Genomic DNA, 19,498 nt, shown 5'->3' on the forward strand with positions numbered 1-19,498 from the left:
ATATAACAACTGGTATATAAAAATTAAAATATTATCATAGAAATATTTATTTTAATGAAAATAATGAACACTTGATATAACATTTAAGTAATGAATGATAATATTATGTATCACATATATATTGCAACAAAAGAATTAAACATAAAGTAATGTACATATATCAAATCTCTATATGTAGATAACTCCAAAAATTTTATACATTTGTGGCTATTAGTAGTAAATAAAACACTATTTTATTATGCATTTGTGTACAATAAATATACTATGTAATATTGTACGTTATGAGAAAGACTAGTGTAAAAATCTTATATATTAAGTTTCACATATATCGCATTAATATTAGGAAGAGATTTGCATTTAGCTATCGTTATACCAAATCACGACTAATACTACGTTTAAACGTCATAGAACGTACTTCTGTTCCAGGTTTTCCCGATTTACAAAGATTACTAGAATTAAGATTTGGAGTAGGACTTTGTGAAAGTGATGCTCTTTCGTCGTTAGTATTAGATTTTTCTCGTTCTAATCTTTGTTTACTAAACTTCCCCATTCCAGGACGATAAATCTCCATAGCAGGACGATCCTATTATTTTATAATAAAAAATATTTTTATAAATAATAGACATTAAATATTAAATATCACTTTTAATATTTCAGTTAAAATAATTATAATACCTTATTTCTAATTCGACGTTCTAATCTTGGATCCTTTTTATCTTTTTCTTTATCTTCATTTTCAGTCTTCTGTAAATTATTTTGATCTCCTCCATCCAAAGATTTATGCCTTCTTAAACAATTTCCATCTCCTGTACCACCTTCTCCTCCACTTTCAAGTGAACTGCGTCTCTTTGTGACTTTTGAATCCTTTTTTTCTTCAGATTCATTATCTTCATTAGTTTCTTTATTAATATCTTCATTAGATTTTGATTTTTCAATATCTTTGTTACTTTCAACAGTAGATAATATAGTATCTATAAATAATATATTTATATACACTTTAAAAATAAGATATTTATATAAAAATTATATTTATTTGTAATATTATAAAAATTATACCTGATTTTTTCTGTTCTTTGATCTCATAATCTTGCACAGAATCTTCTATTAAAACTTTTTTTTCATTAGTTTCCTGTTTCTCTTTTTCTTTACTGTTTTTAATATCTTCTTTATCATCTATAGATTCTTCATTTTCCTTAATATTTTCATATGAATCAACTTGAAATTCTTTTTTCTGAAATTCTTCATCCTCGCATCTTAATTTTACATTATTTTCTGTGTCAACATTAAAATCTACATTCTGTTTTTTGGTTTCTGCAAGTCTTTTTTTTTCTTGCCTCATTTTTTCATAACTTTTACCTCGTTTTTCCTCTATTTTTCGTTCCCTAGAATCTTTAATATCTTCTTTGAAATCATATTTTCTATCATCTTTTCCATCAAATCTTCTATCATCTTTTATACCATCTCTTTCATCACGTCTTCCATATATCTTCTTATCCTCGTGCCGTCTTTGATGTTTTATATCTTTATCTTTATTTCTATCTTCAATTCTTTCCCTGTATCCTTTTGTAATTGATTTAGAATCTCGATCACGTGATATCTTATCACGTAATTTATCGTCCTTTTTAATACGATTTTTTATATCTTTAGGCGAAAATTTATCCTTTTCTTCCCTATTTTCTTTATTATCTTTACACATTTCTTTATCAAGATCTTGATTTTTCAATACCTATAACAAAATTAAAATATTTATTTTAAGTAAAACATTTTTATTTTAATATTAACAGATTTTAATAGAGTTCAACATCATAATTTAAAGAATAAATTATAATAAAGCAACACAGAATTTTCACTTTTTTTTCTAAAAACAGTTTCTTTTACAAAATTTAATGTATACAAATTAAACGGTAATAAATTAATTACATCTTAATAAATGTATATAAATTTGGGATACAATATTAAATGGAAACAGTGTATAGCATTGAACTAAATCGCATAAGTGATGAATAAATCTTTAATCCTTATGACCTTTTAACATGCAGTAAATAAATACATAACATGAATTTCCCTGCTAATCATTTGCAGTTCCTATTTCATGAAGTTTTACGATATCCTGGCAATCCTGTTTCACAAGATTTAAAAGGATAAAGTTTATGATAATCAAACATAGCACTGCAACTTCTTGACTTTGATACTTCCATTGGTATTTGCATTTTCCAAGTTTTATGTAAATTAGTAAATTGAGATTTTGATAAAACAGAAAAATAATTTTTATTATTAATATAAGATGTGCATTTAGTGCATTTAGTGTTGTTATAAATATAATTATTTTTAATGTTACTCCAATGATTGTAATTATTTTTTCTGCAATTAGCATCTTTTTCTTTATAATTTTTTTCGTAAATATAAAATAATTTTCGTTGTTTATTAGTGTAATGCCAACGTTCATTAACATAAGGCACACTTCTAACGCAATTTATATATACTTCAGTATTCTCATTTCTGTAAAACTGTTGAACATTTAAGGAATTTTTGTTAGCTTGGATCATGTTTGCAGTACCACTACCAGAAATGTCTTCTTTACATTCATGAGATACACTTAGATTTTCAGTAGGATGATCAAAAAATATATCTTCTGACTTGACAGTTGAGGAAGTAGAAAGGAAGGAATACTTGGTCTGATTATCTTCAATATTACATGCAGACTGTAGAGCGAAAAGGTTAGTATCAGCAAATACAGTAGAGAATATAATACTTAAAATGTAATATATATTGCGCGTGCGCTAAAAACAATTTTGATTACATATATTTGCTTAATAAATTTTTTGTTCTATACTGTATTTGTCATATTTGAATTAGTTTACTTTCAATTAATCAAAAATGATAATTAAACACATTATAAGATGTGGTGTCACCTTAGATATGATAGGATCTTCTTTTGTTCGCCGCCGTTCTAGGTCTCTTCGTCGTCTCTCTTCACGTTTTTCATCTCTGAGACGTTGCTTTTCTTGTTTACGTTGTTTTACATATTCCAAAAGAGGAGTGGTTGTAATTTTTTTTGGTGTATCTATAATAATAAAATAAATATATATAAATTTATAGATAAACATTGCATATATAATTCATGATACAACATATCAATTATTAAAAAATTACTTACTATCAGGTGGTTGATATGAGTATTCTGTTTTTGGTTGTGATATATTAGATTCAGCTTCTTGATTTTTACGAGTTTCTAAGAAGCTTATGTAATAAGGATCTGATTCTATTGTACCACATTTTAAATCTTTCTTTTTTCCTGTTCTTTTTTTTGGTAATCTTTGAAAAGGTGCAAATTCTACTACAGCTGGATATTCTGTACCTTTGGAGTCGATAAATACATAATTATCAAATTTTTCTCTGAACATAAAAATATCCTGTTGTTCAACAAAGTTAATATAAGCACGGGCAAAAGCATATTGTCCCATAGACATATCAGCTTTCACAAAATAAAGATAATCATTTTCTGGCAATGGAGAAACCTGTTCTAGAAATTGTTCTTGAGTCATAGTTGGAGGTAATCTCCGTATTACTACCTATAAATATATATTTTAGTTATTTTATTATTGATTAAAATTGAATTAATATATATTTAGACATTTTTATAATGAATATAAAAATTTATATAAATCATCATTATCATATGGACTAGACATTTTGTCATTTTTATTCAAAAAATAAGACAAAAAGATGTCACATGACATGTAGTTATGACATTTTCATTTTCAATAATAAAGTCATATTTATTGTTATATAAAACATATATATAATTTGCTATTTTTTATCTTTCAGATATCTTTATCTAATATATATCAAATAAACATATCTTTATCATATCTTTTTATCAAATTATGTTATAAATATTTCAAAAATCGAAAATTAAACTTCGATTTTTGTTTTACGCACATAATATTGTATATGGTTAAAGAATATTTTGTATAATTGATAAAAGACTTCTAAATATTTAGCATCATTTTAGAAAAATATACCTTTGTCATAGGTCGGCATTTTTCTTTTTTACTATCTTTAACTTTTCCAACATCTGGAGAACTAGTTTGTGCCTCATTTTGTGCGGCAGTCTCAGACTGTTGTGTTTCTTCAGTCATTGTCATCTACATTTATTTAATTTCTTAATAAATCAAGTTTATTTTGTGTCAATTCGACACACACACTCTAATCAAAAATAATATTTAAAGCATGTAATTTTTCTTCGAGTCATCAAAATAAACGTTTCCGTTTACAAAGTTTTCGCGGCCATCTTGTTTCACTAAATCGTAAGAAAGCTATTGGATAGAGAAAAATAAACTTTCATTCATTGGGGAATTTTAAAATACATACATCTAGGGAAATCAAAAAAAAAAAAAAATTTAATTTCTAAAATTACAATATTAAAAATTACGCTATCGAATTTGAATATTCAATTGTTTTTGATTAAAAATAGGGAAAATTTATCTAGAAATAAATTGTATTATGTAAAATTATACGAAAATATTTAAAATTCATAAAATAATTTATTGTCTACATTTTAAATATTTAAAATGATCAATGACATTTATATTGCATAATAATTTACAATATGATTAACAATATTTTTTAAGATTAGTTACAATTTAATATTAAATTATGCAAAAAAAAGCATAATAATAGAAAATATAAATGAATATATTTATATAAATATAATTTAATGATTTAATAAAAATTCATAGCCTTCTATAACTATCACGTTGTTGAGATTGAGATGCTGAAGTTAATGTTGAATAAATAAATGGTAAAATCGATGCTAATGCTAAACAAAGACCTATTACTGGTCGATACCATACCCAAGCAAAACCAATCACTAATAGACTAATAGACATTGATACAGACATTGTTAAAGATTCAACTGCAATAATTCCACATAAGAATGTTGAATTTAGAATTACAGTTCTTAATATATTTGCTAAACATGTTGCTGCCAAAAATAAAACTAACCAGCCAAGTCCTCTGAAATAGTTAGTAATTTTATGACAAAATATTTATAAAAAAAAAAAGAAATATCAGAATATATTATTTAAATTTTAAAAAAAAATTACCTAATACTCCATGTACGCCAATAATTGTGTACATGTTCAGAATGAAACATTTGATCTACTGACATTTTATGCCTCCTTTGAAGTAAAATTTCTTCTCCATGTGATGTAATATATGGTACAATAGTTCCTTTTTGCAACATACCAACTATAGAATATATATCTCCTCCTTTTCCTGCATAGGAGAATTGTATACGTATATCACCTACCTATAAATAAATGTGTGAATGTGTATGTATATTGCTTAATTTACTATAATTATATTACTATATTATAATAATATAACTTACTAATTAATATATGTAATTATATATGTAATTTATATATAATTTTAAATAATAACCTTAGGTTTCCATAAATTAGAACTATGATAATATAAACCAGAATGCATTTTAATATCTTTACGTTCAGGTCTTTCATCACTCGTAACTTCTACAAAATCATTAAATTTTTTTTTCAATTCAATCCCAAATATAAATGCACCAATCTTAACTTCATCTGCAACTTGTACTTGGCTTTTAATAGGCATTTCTTTTGGATTATGGTGACCAGTTCTAATATAAAAATGATCTGAATCAACAAGTTTATCTTTCCATTCTGTTGTATAATAATAATGTTTTTCTTCTTCTGTTATTCCTCCAAAACTAATATACAAAATTATAAATTATAGAATTGATTTATTATGAAAATATATTTTATAATTTACCTTCTTTCTTCTTCTATCTCAACCCATTGATACATTTGCACTCTTCGTTTTAATTTTACACTTGATACAATTACACCATAATCAGGTTCAGTTAATGGTTCTGATATTTTTAATGGACCTGATAAATGTATTAAACGACCTTCATATTCAGGTAATAATTTCATTGCATTTGGAAGTATAGCTACATTACGCAAAGCTTCATCCAAAGAATGTGCTACTTTCACTGCTCTCCCCTGTAATATTATCTAATCAAAAATTTTCTTTTTTAATTAATGATGAAATATTTACCTCATTCCAAAATAAAAGACACATGCCAGTTGCAAACATAATAAGTCCAATAATAGCAGTTAACCATGATTCTTTAAATTGTTCAGAAACTGTTATTGGAATATTTACAGGAGGAGGTTGCCTTCCATTAACTCGATTTTGATGAATAGGTTCAGTATTTGCCCTTTGGGGCTGTCCATTTTGCTAAAGCAAGTAATTTTTTATTTAAATTATTTAAATTATATAATAATATTAAATATTAAATATTAAATATTATAATAATATAATAATATTATAAAATATGTTAGATATATATTGAAATATTATATTTAGAAAAAATCAGAAAATTAAAAAAAATTTAAACGAAAAACGAATATAAAATTAATTATGCTTACATTTGCACGATACATTTTAATAGATTACATTATACAAAATGATAACATTTAATTGTTTGTAAAACTAATATTTAAAATACCATTTTATTTCACATAATTTCAAATAAATGTGTATATAATAATACAATTATACATTTTAATCGTGTCTGTTCTACTAATGTTCAAAATTAGACTATGAATATATATTGCTCAATTAATTTGATGTATTGCATAAAATATATTTCAGTTCATGCAATTGTATGTAAATCTTTATTCTAACTTTAATGATATTATAAATCACGTGCAAGGGCGTAAAAAATTATAATGATATTTGATCTATTTATTACTTATTGTATACAAGCCATCTTAATTCAACAAAACTTTTGTTTTTTTTCAATTTCTTATTATTTGATAAGATCGTTACGTATTACATCTCAGTGTAGCCATCTTGGATTTTTGAAAAAATCGTAGAGAAAAGTTGAAAATTCAGAATTTCAGATTTACGCATAGATTTTTTATAAATGTAAATTATAAGATTAATATATACACACATATATATAAAATGTTAGTATATTTATAAGACATTTTTAAAAAATCGATTTTAGAGATCAAAACATGAAAATTATAAAAAGGCATATAAAAATATCGATTGATTGCTTACTTATTAAGTTGTAAGTAATTTAATTAAATTTACGTTAAATAATGCAAGAATAAAATGGGACAACGGAAACCGGGTGGCTCTTATTTATATTTTATCTATGTTGTCTAACAAACTTCAATTGGTTATAACTTAATTAAATATTATTAAATCACATTTTTGTATATTAACTTTTATATTTTGGTTTCTAAAATTAATTTTTCAAAAGTATTCTATGAATATTGACATCCTATATATATTTTATTAATTATATTCTTATAATGGAGTATTAAAATTGATTATTTACAAGTTTTTTAAAAAATTGTTATAAAGAAAAATTCATAAAAGTAACAATAGCGCCCTCATTTATCACGCCCTCACTATCATCTTATTTGATCTTAATATTTAGATCAGTATTTGCAGTGAGTTGAAAGTGGAATGATTGTTTGTCATTATTCTGTAGTAATGTTTTTGTGAGTTATAAAGTTTACAAATTTTTTGATAATAAAGTCATTTAAGATTGTCATATATTAATGATCAACATAGACAATAAGTTCATAAAATTTTATTTCTTTAGATATTTTAAAAAAATAGAAAATTATATAAAATTTTATTAATTATAATATTGTATTATATTTAAATTTTAAAAAATAATAGTAAATAGTATTAATGAAATTAATTTTATAGGAAAATAAATATAAAATCAAAGTTCTAATGTGATAAAAAATAAATTATAATTCAAAATTACAAACATTTTAAAAGTTTGAAAATATAAAAATAATAAAATCAATTATTTATTATGATTATATTTATAATTTCTATATAATATAATAATATATGTGTATTTTAAATAATTTGAAAATAATAAATTATAATATGTGATAAATATATTAGTATGTGATAAAAAAAATATGTTGAAAAAAAAACAGAAAATATTGAAAACAACAAATATATTTCAAAAAATAAAATCAAAACAAAGAAGAAAAATATGTTATTAATATGAAGTGGATAATAATTTCATGTATTTTGTGCATATTTGGTTGTTTTAAAGAGTTCAGACCTTCAGAGTCTTTTGTAACTAATTATTTGACAGGACCATGGAAAAATTTTACAGATGATCAAGTAAATATGTTATATGTAATAATTATGTTTAATTATAAAAATTAATAAATATGTTTATTTATTTTAAAAATAAAATAAATTTTATATGTATTATTAATTTTTTTATTTTTAATAATTATTAAATAATATAACATATTTATGATAAAATTTTAAAATTAAGATTAAGATTAAAATTATCATTATTTTTTAGGTAAATCAAGAAATATTTCCTGTTTCCACATATTCATATTTTGCAACATTAGTTATTATATTTTTGATAACAGATTTTCTAAGATATAAGCCTATTATTATCTTATGTGGTATTTCTGGAGCTATTACTTTTCTTTTAATAATATTTGGACAAGATGTTTTAACTATGCAAATTTTAGAATTTTTTTATGGCTTATTTTTTTCCACAGAAGTAGCATATTATACATATATTTATGCTAAAGTTGATAAAAAACATTATCAAGAAGTAACTAGTCATACAAAAGCAGCATCATTATTTGGTCGCTGTATGGCTGGTATTGTTGCACAATTAACAGTATCTTTTGATATATTAGATTATCATCAATTAAATTACATTACATTAGCAGGTACTTATTTTTGTACATTTATTTAAATTTCCAATGAAATTAAAATTACAATTTTCATAATATAAAATAATAAAAATGATATATAAAACTTATATATTAAACTTTATTTATAATTATATATAATTAAATAAAAAAATTTTTTTATTTTTGCTAAATATTTTACAAAATTAAAAAAAATAATTTACAAAGAATGTATATAATTAATTTTATTTTTAATTTTATTTTATTTACTTAATATTATATATCTATTCTATTTAAAAATAATAAAAATTATAATTTGTTGAATTAAATTTTGAATTCATCAAATGAACTTATATTTTTCAGTTCTTATATTTGCAACATTGTGGGCATTTTTTTTACCTTCAGTTCCTCAATCCATTTATTTTCATAGAAAAAATGATAATCATATTTCTTTAACGCATAAGGAAGAAATTATACTGCAACAAAATAATATTAATCAAATATTTCAAAGATCTGAACAATCTAAGGAGTATTCTTCTTCTAAAATAAATATTTCATTGATATATAAAGTTAAAAAAGCTTATATTTTATTATGGAAAGATTTTTTAGGAGCATATTCAAATAGCCATGTAATAAAATGGTCGATATGGTGGTCATTTTCTACTTGTGGATACTTACAAGTTATTAGTTACATACAATTATTATGGAAAACTGCAGTATTACCTGAAGATAGAATTTATAATGGAGCTATAGATTTCTTATATACAATTATAGGTGAACAAATAAATTTATATAATTCATTAGATTAAAGATAAAGTAAAATAATATAATGAATAACAAATAACAATAATAATAATATGCTACTTTAAATTATATAAATAAGATTCAATATAGTTGTAATTTTTTTAAATAAATTTTTTATCATCTAAACATTTTATATATTTATACAATTTTAATATAATAATTATATATTAGATAATTAAGTTTATATAATAAGAATTATAATATTCTTATTTTTGTAAATTAGGTACAATCACTGTTTTCTGTATTGGAAAGATGCCATTAAATTGGTCTTTAATTGGAGATGTATTAGTATCATTTATGTCATTTGTGGAAGGTAGTTTGTTAGTGCTATCTTCATTTAATTACAATATTTGGTTATTATATGCTGCGTACATAATATTTGGAAACATTTATCATATAATGGTTACCATTGCAAGGTTTAGTTTCATATAAAATTATTTATTAAATATAATTAATCACATTATAATTTTATATGTACAATTTGTAGTTTTGAAGTTGCAAAATGTATATCAGAAGATAGTTATGGTTTAATATTTGGTGTGAATACCTTTTTTGCATTATTATTGCAAAGTTTATTAACAGCTATAGTAGTAAATGGAAATTTAAAATTAGATCTAAGATTACAGGTAAGACTGTTATTTAAATATTAATTAAAAATATGTATTATAATTATATAAATTATAATAATAGGACTCATAAAAATACATATGTAAAAAAGATTTTAATAAATATTAGATTGAGAATTTATATTAATATTTTACATTGGAAATTATTTATATTTGGTATTATTTGATTTATTTTGTTTCTATAATATTTGTTTTTTAGCTATTTGTTTAGCTATTATAATATTTGTTTAGCTATTTGTTTAAAATAATTTCCTATTTATTAAATTTAATTATTAATTTTGTATATATTGTGAATATATGATTTAGTAGTTATATTTTATTTATTAGTGTATTCCAACTTATAATAATATTATTAACTTCCACAAGTGTCATATTTGATAATGCAATTATTTATACAATGTTAATGTTTTTGAACTTTAACAGCAATATTGAATTATTATTTAATAATATTAATTTAATATAATGCAAAATTTAATAAATTATATATTTTTTTATAATATAAATTATCAGAAGATTTCTGATAAGAAGAATTTTCTCAAGTATTTACAGAATAAAAAAACTGTAATGATGATATCATTAATTTATTTGAAGAATACGAAATAATTTACAAAATCTCTTTAATATTTCAATTTCACAGATACAATTCATATATTTTTTCATATTGATATTTATATATATATCATTTATAGTGATTTTGATATATATTTTGGTAAAAAAATGTTAACTCCATCGATTAATTTAAATTAACTTTGTTTTTTTATATTTTTTTATAAATAAAAATATATTTTTTGCAAAAAACCAACTTCAATTTATTAGAATAATTATTAACTTTACAATTTATTACAATTGATTGTAATAATATATTCCATTTAGTTGCGTAAATTACGGGTACATCGACACTAAATGAGTCTTTTGATAATATAAAATATCTCATAATAAAAATAAATAATAATTTATTACATTAATAAAAAATTATTATATTTTTTTAAAACATCGCTATAAAATGCATAATTTAAAACATACAACATTTTTTTTAGAAAATTATTTTTGCATATTAGTTCTATTTTACTGGAGCATATATAGTTATTTTATTTTTTTATAAAATTGTTTATTTTTTTGATTTATTAAATTTTTCTTAATATAAATAAATATATTGAAATAATAATATAATAAGAAACAAAAATATATATATGATATTTAATAATTGGCCATATTTGATTATTTTGTTATTTTATTATTGTTATAAAAAATGGTATCATAAAATTATGAATTAAAAAAATTTTGATATTAGCAAACAACTTTTCAAATACATATTGATTAAAATTTTTACATTTCTTTTTATGAGTTCTATTAATGAATTAAATTTTTATCTGTAATATTACTATATATTTAGTATCTTACTATATATTTTTTTTCAGTATTTTGTTTATGGTGGTTATTTTATTGTTATATCAATATTTTATACAATAATAGGTATTATAAACATTATACAACATTGTAAGAAAGGTATAGGTTTTAAAATATGGAAAAACGTTAGCAGAGGTATTGAAGATTAAATAATTTAGTAAAATTATTAAATTCTAATTTATATTGTAATTTTTAAAAATATAACGAATAAAAATTTATTTTAAAAATTTATAACAGAGTCACTTAGATATATAATAATTAAAAATAGTTTATCAAATTGCAATATCAGTTTTTATAATATAAATTTTAACAAATTTTAATTAATTTTAATTATATTTTTAATAAGTTTAAATGTTAAAAATATCAAATGAATTTTTTGATTTCAACATCTGGTTGATTTTGACTATTTTTATGTATTATCATATATCAATATTGATAAAACTTATACATTATTACTTTAATATCCATTTCTAATTTTTTCTTATGTATATTATATTATAATATGAAATAAAGAAAACTATTAAATTAGATGATAAATTAATAAAAATTAATAAAAAAATACGATAGAAAATATATAAGCACATTATAGATATTTAAATTGTGGTATATGATTGTATAAATGTAAAAATGACAAATATATGTACATCTAACAAATATAAAAAATATATAAATTTTATTCTTTATTAAAAAATATTTTTATAAGATATTTTTAATATTCTTTTTCCATTCTTTTCCAATTATCCTTTTACTTCAATTTAGATAATATTTTATTCTTCTTTTGTGGTAATTAACAGTAATTTTACTTTATCCAAAACAGATTCTCTGCATTTCTGAAAAAATAAAATAATTCTTTATAATAAAAATTGTTTTTATTTAATTTATTTAAGTTACTTTTTTTTTTTTTATTATTTAGAAAATTGCTTACAGACGAGAACGTTTGAAACAAACATCTTCCTAATTCGCGACGAGGATTTGCATTCTTGTTAAAATGTTTGAATAATTTCCACCATACTAAACAATCTTGTATACTTTGTTTGAATTCCTGATTGAATATATCATCCATTGTATCATTTCGTATTATAGATATAACAGATTTCATTGATTCATTTTCGATGACTTTCGAAAACATACAAGGATAATTGTTACAATCGCTTATATGCGACTGCAATTTATCCAATAACAATGTATCTTTTAAGCAAATTTGTAACATCTGCATAAAAAATTAAAAAATGATAATTACTAAAGAATTCTAATTTTTAAAATTTTATGTATCTATATTTATTTAAATATTTTATATTTTTATTTTTAATTATATTACAAATTATTCATATGCAATTATAAATAAATTACATATGCATATTTTTATATTATCTCAAATAATAAAAAATTTATGCGATCAATAATAATATTATATACATGTACATCTAGCATGCATATATATACATATATGTATAGATGTATTTACCCAATTTGGTGAAATCAGTACAGGATATATTTCATAAAGACTTCTATTTGATTTATCAAAATATATTAAATTTGTATTAGCATCTTGTGCCATAGCCGCATTCGATATTTTAGAAATATATAATGATAAGATTAATAGTACTTCTATGTCATATAATTACACAAAATTGTGATAAGTTCTTCAAATAATATTTGAAAGGTTATTTAATATATCGATAATTGTATACTTACTATGATGATATAAAAATATTGTACTCAATAATGTTATTAACATTATAAAAATATTTCTTAAAGTTTGAAAATTTTGTCATGGAATTAGTAATTGTAGGCAAATAAATAATAAACTATACATGATATAAAAAAAATATTGATTTTTATTAAAATCTAATCGATTTAAATTTAGTATGTAAATTATGTAGTATGTAATATCGAGTAAATTCATTCAATAAATATAGAAATATTTATAATTATAAATAATTTTCAATTGATAGTATAGATATAACTATTTTATTTATTACAATGCAATATGATTATGCATGATGATTTTCAGGTATTTAAAATTAAATTTATATTATAAATAAATTTAGATAAATTTAATATGAATATTTTTTTTAAATGTTAATTTTAAAATAATATAATAAATAAATAAAATATTATAATAAAAATGTTACTTTATGTATATCTTTGTAGTTACAGTTAATTAGTATCATAATACTAATTAATTTTATAAAATACTATGATGATGATACTAATATTTTATTGAAATATTACATTATTTTTTATTTTTTTTATATCTTTTTAAAGATATAAAATAATTATGTAAAAAATAATTTAATGAAATGCAAATTAAAAAGAGATTGTATTACATTAATTTTTTGATTGCATCGAGAACGATAGATTCGCAAGCTTTTGTAACTTGTTGCGTTAAACATGACCCTATTTCTTGAAGACAAGATAATTCCATTCGATCTCCTGCTAGAGGATATTCTTCTAAATTATTGATGTGAGGATTTTTCACCATTGTTAAACGTAATCGATTAAGTTTGGATTCTTCTTCCGGATTTAATGATTCTAGAAAATCGATAATTAATATAATAGTAATAATTATATAAAAATTTTTTTAATATTTCTGATTAAAAGATTAAAATTATTTTATTTTTTTTTATATATCTGATATTGGAAATTATTAAGTAAGAATAATTTAATATGAATATATTTAAAATTTTTATGAAATATAAAAAGTTTAAAAATTAATTAATTAATAATAAATTATAATATCAAAGTAATGATATTATTATCAATACTATATATATATATATATATTCAATTATTATTGAATAAATTTTTTCTAATTTACATTAGATTCTATTATAATTATTATAAGATTATTTAATTTATTGTTATATTATTTATTATTATATTATTTTTTTATTATTTATACTTTTATTTTCAAGTTCTGTAATCTCGTTCGTCAATTTTTGTCGAATAACTTGCACTTTTTTTGCTCGTCTCTTTTTCTCTATTTCCTCATCGTGTATCTTTTCTATTTTCTTCTTTAAATTTTTCTTTAAATTTTTCTGTGTTATTTTCGAATCTTTCGAATATTTATTTTCGAATATTTTCGAATTTTTTTTTGATCTTTTTTCTCTATTTTTTATCTTTGATAAAAAGAAACATTATAGAAAATTGTATATTTTTAAAAAAAATTATATTCAAGTTATTCGATCGACTTACATCAATATTCAATCGCATTTGAATTAATCTATTGTCTTGAAATTGTTTATACTTTTGCCATAATTTACCACAAATTTCGGCTGCATGAAGCATTTTTAATCTTAATCCGCGATTCGAAAGAGTTTGAAATAAAGAGACAATTTTTCCCATATTATAATCATCTCGTCCTCCACCCTGTAAAAAAGATTATTTATTTAATTTATTTACAATTAATAAAAAGATTATTTATATATCAACTATATAAAAATATTTCTTTCATAAGTTTAAATATTTTTATAAAAAAAAATACATTAACAATAATATTGACTTTTTTATTTAATAATTTTTTTAATAAGAGAAATAAAAATTTGTTATTGATCGACTTACATTTATTTTTGAAAAACTCGTAAGATCTATTTTGAATAAATGAATTCAAGTTTTACGGAATAATAAGTATTTAATAAACAAAATACTAATAAAATATTCGAAATAAAGAATTCTTTTTATATTTAGAAAATGAAACAAGTACTTGAATTCTATTTTTTTAATCATATCTTTTAATATATGAATTTGCATAAAAATCTGAAATCTATTTATAAATTACGAATATTGTATTCACGAATATTGATTTTTACCAATTCGATAAATGTGCAATCCCAATCAGTACCATCATATTGGCATTGCATAGTTGCTTTTTCAACATCTTCAGTAATCTCAGTATGTTTCATACAATATGTAAGGACCCAACTTTGAGGTATATTGATCACAGGCAAGATTCTCCAAATTTTATTTGTAATATTCTCTAACATATTCAATGAGCTTCTATTGTTGGTAGATACTTCCATGAGTTCCATATCCGGAGGAAGCGTCGTCTCAGTAGGATCTTCATTATTCTGAAATAAAGCATTAATTTATATTACATTTTAACAAATTGTTAATTAATTTTTAATCATTAAAAATCATAAAATTAACTTGTAATTTTTTCAAATGATTATAGCTTTTGACAGATTTGAAAAATATAAATATCACACATGTGATGAAAATTGTATATTTTAGCATGGAAGGATAAAATTCTTGAAAAGTATTTGTACATGATGTACAAACATTGTAATAAATAATAATTTATTTAGTTAAATTTTAGTAGAACTATTTAAAATGTTATGAATTAGTAAATATCTAGGTTACAAATTATTAGTTTTTATTTAAACTCTGTAACGAAGTTATATATTCTTAATTATTATCGATTATTTGTATATAATATTGAATCAGCAATTTCGCAATAAATATCATCGTAATTGCCAGTAAGTAAGAGAAGTAAAGAGAAATTTTCATTAGTAGAAAATTATAATTACTATTATAATTTTATTAAAAAATTATATTAAGATAATCTCTATTCTTGATTAAGTAAATATTTTATTATCAATTAAATTCGAAATTTTTGTTTACAATATTCTATTACATTATACAAATTTGGAAATTTTTTTTTTAAATGAATTTAATTAAATCAAAGTTGTGCTATTTAAAAAATTGGGTGGAAATAAAATGTTTACGTAACAAGATTCGAATAATTTTTATTGAAATATAAAATCAAGAATTCGTGAAAAATTTGTTTCATAATCAATTGATTTATATAGAAATTCTATTATTTCTTAAGTTTTACGAATTTGATAAAGATCTCTTTCTTATGATATGTATTTAAACTAATCCTTAACTTTGTATTCTTGCAAGCAGAGTAAGTATGTAAAATATTTATTCTTTATATAGGTATATTTTTATGTGAGAAATGAGAAATAGAAATGCAATTGATTTTAATAAAAGATTAATTGAATTAATTGCATTTTTCATAAAACTAAATAACAAATTAAATTTTTGCTTGAAAAATTACTTATAGATGAATAACTTTAATTCTTGGATCTTCATGAATCAAAATTTAAAAATCGTTGCTTTTAAATGAAGAAAAATAAGAATTTTTTTGATAACTGATAATACAATAAATAATAAACGTTATATATGATATTGGCTGTTTACAAAAAACATTATTTTCTATGAATTGAATATCAATGGAATTTATCAATGCAAATTGATTTTTAATATATTTTTAATATTTTTAAAATACATAATTTATAATATAATATATTTTGATATAGATTGCAATATTTATGTATAATAAACATTCAAACGTTTTAATTATTATGAATAGTAATTAATAATATTATTATTTTATATATATATGATGTATGTATATATTATATACATACATTTTTATTATGTATATTTTTATTATATGTATATTTATGCATAAGCATGATAAATCGTTAGATAATTATTAGAAAATAATTATTGTTAGGTAAATATTATTATCTCGTTTAATAATTTAGATAAAGTTATTACATATATTAAATAAATATTTCAGATAATATATATACAGATTACATATATTAGATAAAGTTATATATAATATTATATATATTATGATATAAATATATCAATTAAACTTATTAAAATAAAATATTTTTTCATTGCACTTTTAAATCATTATGTCAATTAGTTTTAATTAATTTAGATATTTATTTTTCCATCATTTGTTATCATTCTCTTTTGTTCATTCTATAAATAATTTCGTAAATTATATTTACATCCTCGATAAACGTGGTTTTTTTATTTCAAATCAAAACATTATTTAGAGATTTAATCTTTTAAATATAATTTATTTTAATATAAAATTATATTTTATGTGCACAGAATAATGTACAGTATTTTAAATTTATAGGATTATATTAATTAGATTGAGTAACAAGTTTGCTCTAAACAAAGATTAAATGTTATTTATTTAAATAAAAATATATTTAATATTATTATATATATTTAAGTAAAATAACATTTTATTATGTTCTCAATAATTTTTTTTTAAATTTATATAATAAATTATTTTGAAGATTTTTCAATTTTATAAATATTTTATATAAATATTAAAGGTATATAAAATAAAATTTAATAAATACTTGATAATCATTTTATAAAAAAATATAATTTCTGTTTTTTTTAAAAATATGATATGATATAATTATTTATATAAAATGCATGCAAAAAATGTATGATATAATGTCTCATGTGACAAAAAATATTCTGTAAATTTTTAAATTTTCATGTACAGAATAAAAAAATTTAAATATGCTATTTAAGATTTTCTTATTGTAGATAATGCTTAAATGTTAAATAGTAAATTAATTATTTTCATTTATTCATTTGATTATTTAATATTTCAGCGATGAATTAATTCATATAAATAAATATTTATTTAAAATATGTAGTCTAAATCTAAAAATTTAATGAAAGGTGATAATATCATATTTGAAACGTTAATCATGAAATATCAAGTTAGTGTTATCATATCTAGGTTTTTTATAACATGACATTTATAACATTAGCTTTGTATTATAGCAAGTGACATTGATAAATGTATTGATTCTACATGACACATGAGAATGGATATTAGAGTGATATGAAGATAGCATGTATCATATTAATGCTTGATAAGCACGATATAATCGATAAATTTTTAATTCTTTTTTTTATAAAAAATATAAAATAAAATATATTCAGAAACATATCATATATTTTTAATAGTTTAAATATTAAATTTATATAGTATGTTTCAATATAATATTCATCTCTTTTAGAATAAATATCTCAAAAAAGATATACAAAAGATATAGAAATGTTTCAGAAAAATGTACGAAATCAAAGAGATCGTATCATTTATTTTATTTTCCGATTCACGTCATCTTATTCATTTTACATTAAAGTTCTAGAATAGTTAATTACGCATCATATCAATTAATGCATGATTAATTATATAATTATATATAAAATGATATAATATATGACGTTGTTTTTATAATTTTTTCCGCCTAGATCCAAAACAAGCGATATTGCAAATGATACTATACAATAATAGGTTTACCTAGGCGTTTCTAGTAAAATTATTATAATTACTTATAATAAGTTTCAATTTACATTTTAAATGCTAATTTTAATGCGCGTACTGTGCAAAATCAATTTCTTCAAAGATATATTAACTTTGAAAGTTAATATTTCGGAAATAGTTTATGAAAAAAATACGTTTATGTAATATTTTTAAAAAAATTTGACACAAAGTATAATAATATATAATAAAAAATATAAAATTTAAAATTCTTTAAAATTATAACAAAATAAGATAAATAACAATGTCTGTTCTCCTTGATAAGATATTCTTTTGTTAAAATATTTTTTTGTATTTTTCGTATTTTTGAAGATATTTGTCTTAAGAATTTAAAATAGAATACTTTGTATATAATATATATATATTAAATAAAATTTATTCTTCAAATTATAAGCAATTTAATTTTACACTAAGAACGCCTATATGTAGATAACAGGGCTAACATCAGCGATTGCATCTTATATCGATATAGCACAATTTATGATGGCGCTACATTACAGGCAGAAGAGATATAGCGCCATCACACAAAGCTACAATTAAATTAATAATAATTTTACATGGTAATTCTATTTAACTGTATTATCTTAATAACAAAAAAAACTTTGTTATTAATGTTTTTGAAAAAAATAAGAATTATATAATATAAAATATATTTTCTATTATATAACACTATATTATTATTAATGCAATAATGAACTTAATAATGAATTTTATTTTTCAATGCGTTACAATTAATTAAGTATAAAAGGAAA

The 19,498-nt window shown here is 20.3% G+C and overlaps 4 protein-coding genes across 6 annotated transcripts; 1 reads left to right on the forward strand and 3 right to left on the reverse strand.

Annotated features, from left to right (window-relative positions):
* Positions 1 to 58: 58 nt before the first annotated feature.
* Positions 59 to 4,327, reverse strand: LOC122714063 (regulator of nonsense transcripts 3A). Its single transcript, XM_043935074.1, has 6 exons — positions 4,026 to 4,327; positions 3,158 to 3,572; positions 2,913 to 3,064; positions 1,057 to 1,726; positions 676 to 971; positions 59 to 583 (listed from the first exon to the last, which is right to left on the reverse strand). The coding sequence occupies exons 1-6, from the start codon at positions 4,146 to 4,148 to the stop codon at positions 368 to 370; spliced, it is 1,872 nt and encodes a 623-aa protein (XP_043791009.1). The 5' UTR covers positions 4,149 to 4,327; the 3' UTR covers positions 59 to 367.
* Positions 4,328 to 4,630: 303 nt separating this feature from the next.
* LOC122714074 (transmembrane protein 43 homolog) lies at positions 4,631 to 6,906 on the reverse strand. 3 transcript variants are annotated; one of them, XM_043935094.1, is made up of 6 exons: positions 6,474 to 6,906; positions 6,100 to 6,282; positions 5,812 to 6,044; positions 5,449 to 5,659; positions 5,109 to 5,314; positions 4,631 to 5,019 (listed from the first exon to the last, which is right to left on the reverse strand). In XM_043935094.1, the coding sequence occupies exons 1-6, from the start codon at positions 6,486 to 6,488 to the stop codon at positions 4,737 to 4,739; spliced, it is 1,131 nt and encodes a 376-aa protein (XP_043791029.1). In that variant the 5' UTR covers positions 6,489 to 6,906; the 3' UTR covers positions 4,631 to 4,736. The 3 variants fall into 3 exon arrangements, with proteins under 3 accessions (XP_043791029.1, XP_043791028.1, XP_043791030.1); XM_043935093.1 differs by having other exon boundaries at positions 5,449 to 5,749; positions 6,474 to 6,902; XM_043935095.1 differs by having other exon boundaries at positions 5,449 to 5,749; positions 6,800 to 6,891.
* Positions 6,907 to 7,999: 1,093 nt separating this feature from the next.
* Positions 8,000 to 11,804, forward strand: LOC122714075 (thiamine transporter 2-like). The gene is made up of 6 exons (XM_043935096.1): positions 8,000 to 8,211; positions 8,402 to 8,786; positions 9,111 to 9,521; positions 9,775 to 9,967; positions 10,039 to 10,177; positions 11,596 to 11,804. The coding sequence occupies exons 1-6, from the start codon at positions 8,089 to 8,091 to the stop codon at positions 11,731 to 11,733; spliced, it is 1,389 nt and encodes a 462-aa protein (XP_043791031.1). The 5' UTR covers positions 8,000 to 8,088; the 3' UTR covers positions 11,734 to 11,804.
* A 2,106-nt stretch (positions 11,805 to 13,910) lies between these two features.
* Positions 13,911 to 15,867, reverse strand: LOC122714089. The gene is made up of 5 exons (XM_043935110.1): positions 15,853 to 15,867; positions 15,397 to 15,654; positions 14,783 to 14,956; positions 14,490 to 14,706; positions 13,911 to 14,119 (listed from the first exon to the last, which is right to left on the reverse strand). The coding sequence occupies exons 1-5, from the start codon at positions 15,865 to 15,867 to the stop codon at positions 13,911 to 13,913; spliced, it is 873 nt and encodes a 290-aa protein (XP_043791045.1).
* Between the last annotated feature and the right edge of the window lie 3,631 nt (positions 15,868 to 19,498).

The sequence above is a fragment of the Apis laboriosa genome, unplaced genomic scaffold (genome assembly GCF_014066325.1).
Source record: "Apis laboriosa isolate Shangri-la unplaced genomic scaffold, ASM1406632v1 scaffold27_cov151, whole genome shotgun sequence".
Taxonomy (NCBI): domain Eukaryota; kingdom Metazoa; phylum Arthropoda; class Insecta; order Hymenoptera; family Apidae; genus Apis; species Apis laboriosa.

What these genes read in the sequence shown, in the direction of transcription:
- LOC122714075 (XM_043935096.1), top strand. Translation starts at nt 8,089, where the DNA reads ATGAAGTGGATAATAATTTCATGTATTTTGTGCATATTTGGTTGTTTT. An exon ending in AAAATTTTACAGATGATCAA is followed by an intron (nt 8,212 to 8,401) that starts GTAAATATGTTA and finishes ATTATTTTTTAG; the next exon opens with GTAAATCAAGAAATATTTCC. An exon ending in ATAATGGTTACCATTGCAAG is followed by an intron (nt 9,968 to 10,038) that starts GTTTAGTTTCAT and finishes TACAATTTGTAG; the next exon opens with TTTTGAAGTTGCAAAATGTA.
- LOC122714063 (XM_043935074.1), bottom strand. Translation starts at nt 4,148, where the DNA reads ATGACAATGACTGAAGAAACACAACAGTCTGAGACTGCCGCACAAAAT. An exon ending in CTCATATCAACCACCTGATA is followed by an intron (nt 3,065 to 3,157) that starts GTAAGTAATTTT and finishes TTATTATTATAG; the next exon opens with ATACACCAAAAAAAATTACA. An exon ending in AAGATCCTATCATATCTAAG is followed by an intron (nt 1,727 to 2,912) that starts GTGACACCACAT and finishes ATTTTGTTATAG; the next exon opens with GTATTGAAAAATCAAGATCT.
- LOC122714074 (XM_043935093.1), bottom strand. An exon ending in GAGATAGAAGAAGAAAGAAG is followed by an intron (nt 5,750 to 5,811) that starts GTAAATTATAAA and finishes TTTGTATATTAG; the next exon opens with TTTTGGAGGAATAACAGAAG. An exon ending in TGGCGTACATGGAGTATTAG is followed by an intron (nt 5,020 to 5,108) that starts GTAATTTTTTTT and finishes TAACTATTTCAG; the next exon opens with AGGACTTGGCTGGTTAGTTT.
- LOC122714089 (XM_043935110.1), bottom strand. An exon ending in ATTGCACATTTATCGAATTG is followed by an intron (nt 14,957 to 15,396) that starts GTAAAAATCAAT and finishes TCTTTTTTACAG; the next exon opens with GGTGGAGGACGAGATGATTA. An exon ending in AAATGCGATTGAATATTGAT is followed by an intron (nt 14,707 to 14,782) that starts GTAAGTCGATCG and finishes TTTTTATCAAAG; the next exon opens with ATAAAAAATAGAGAAAAAAG.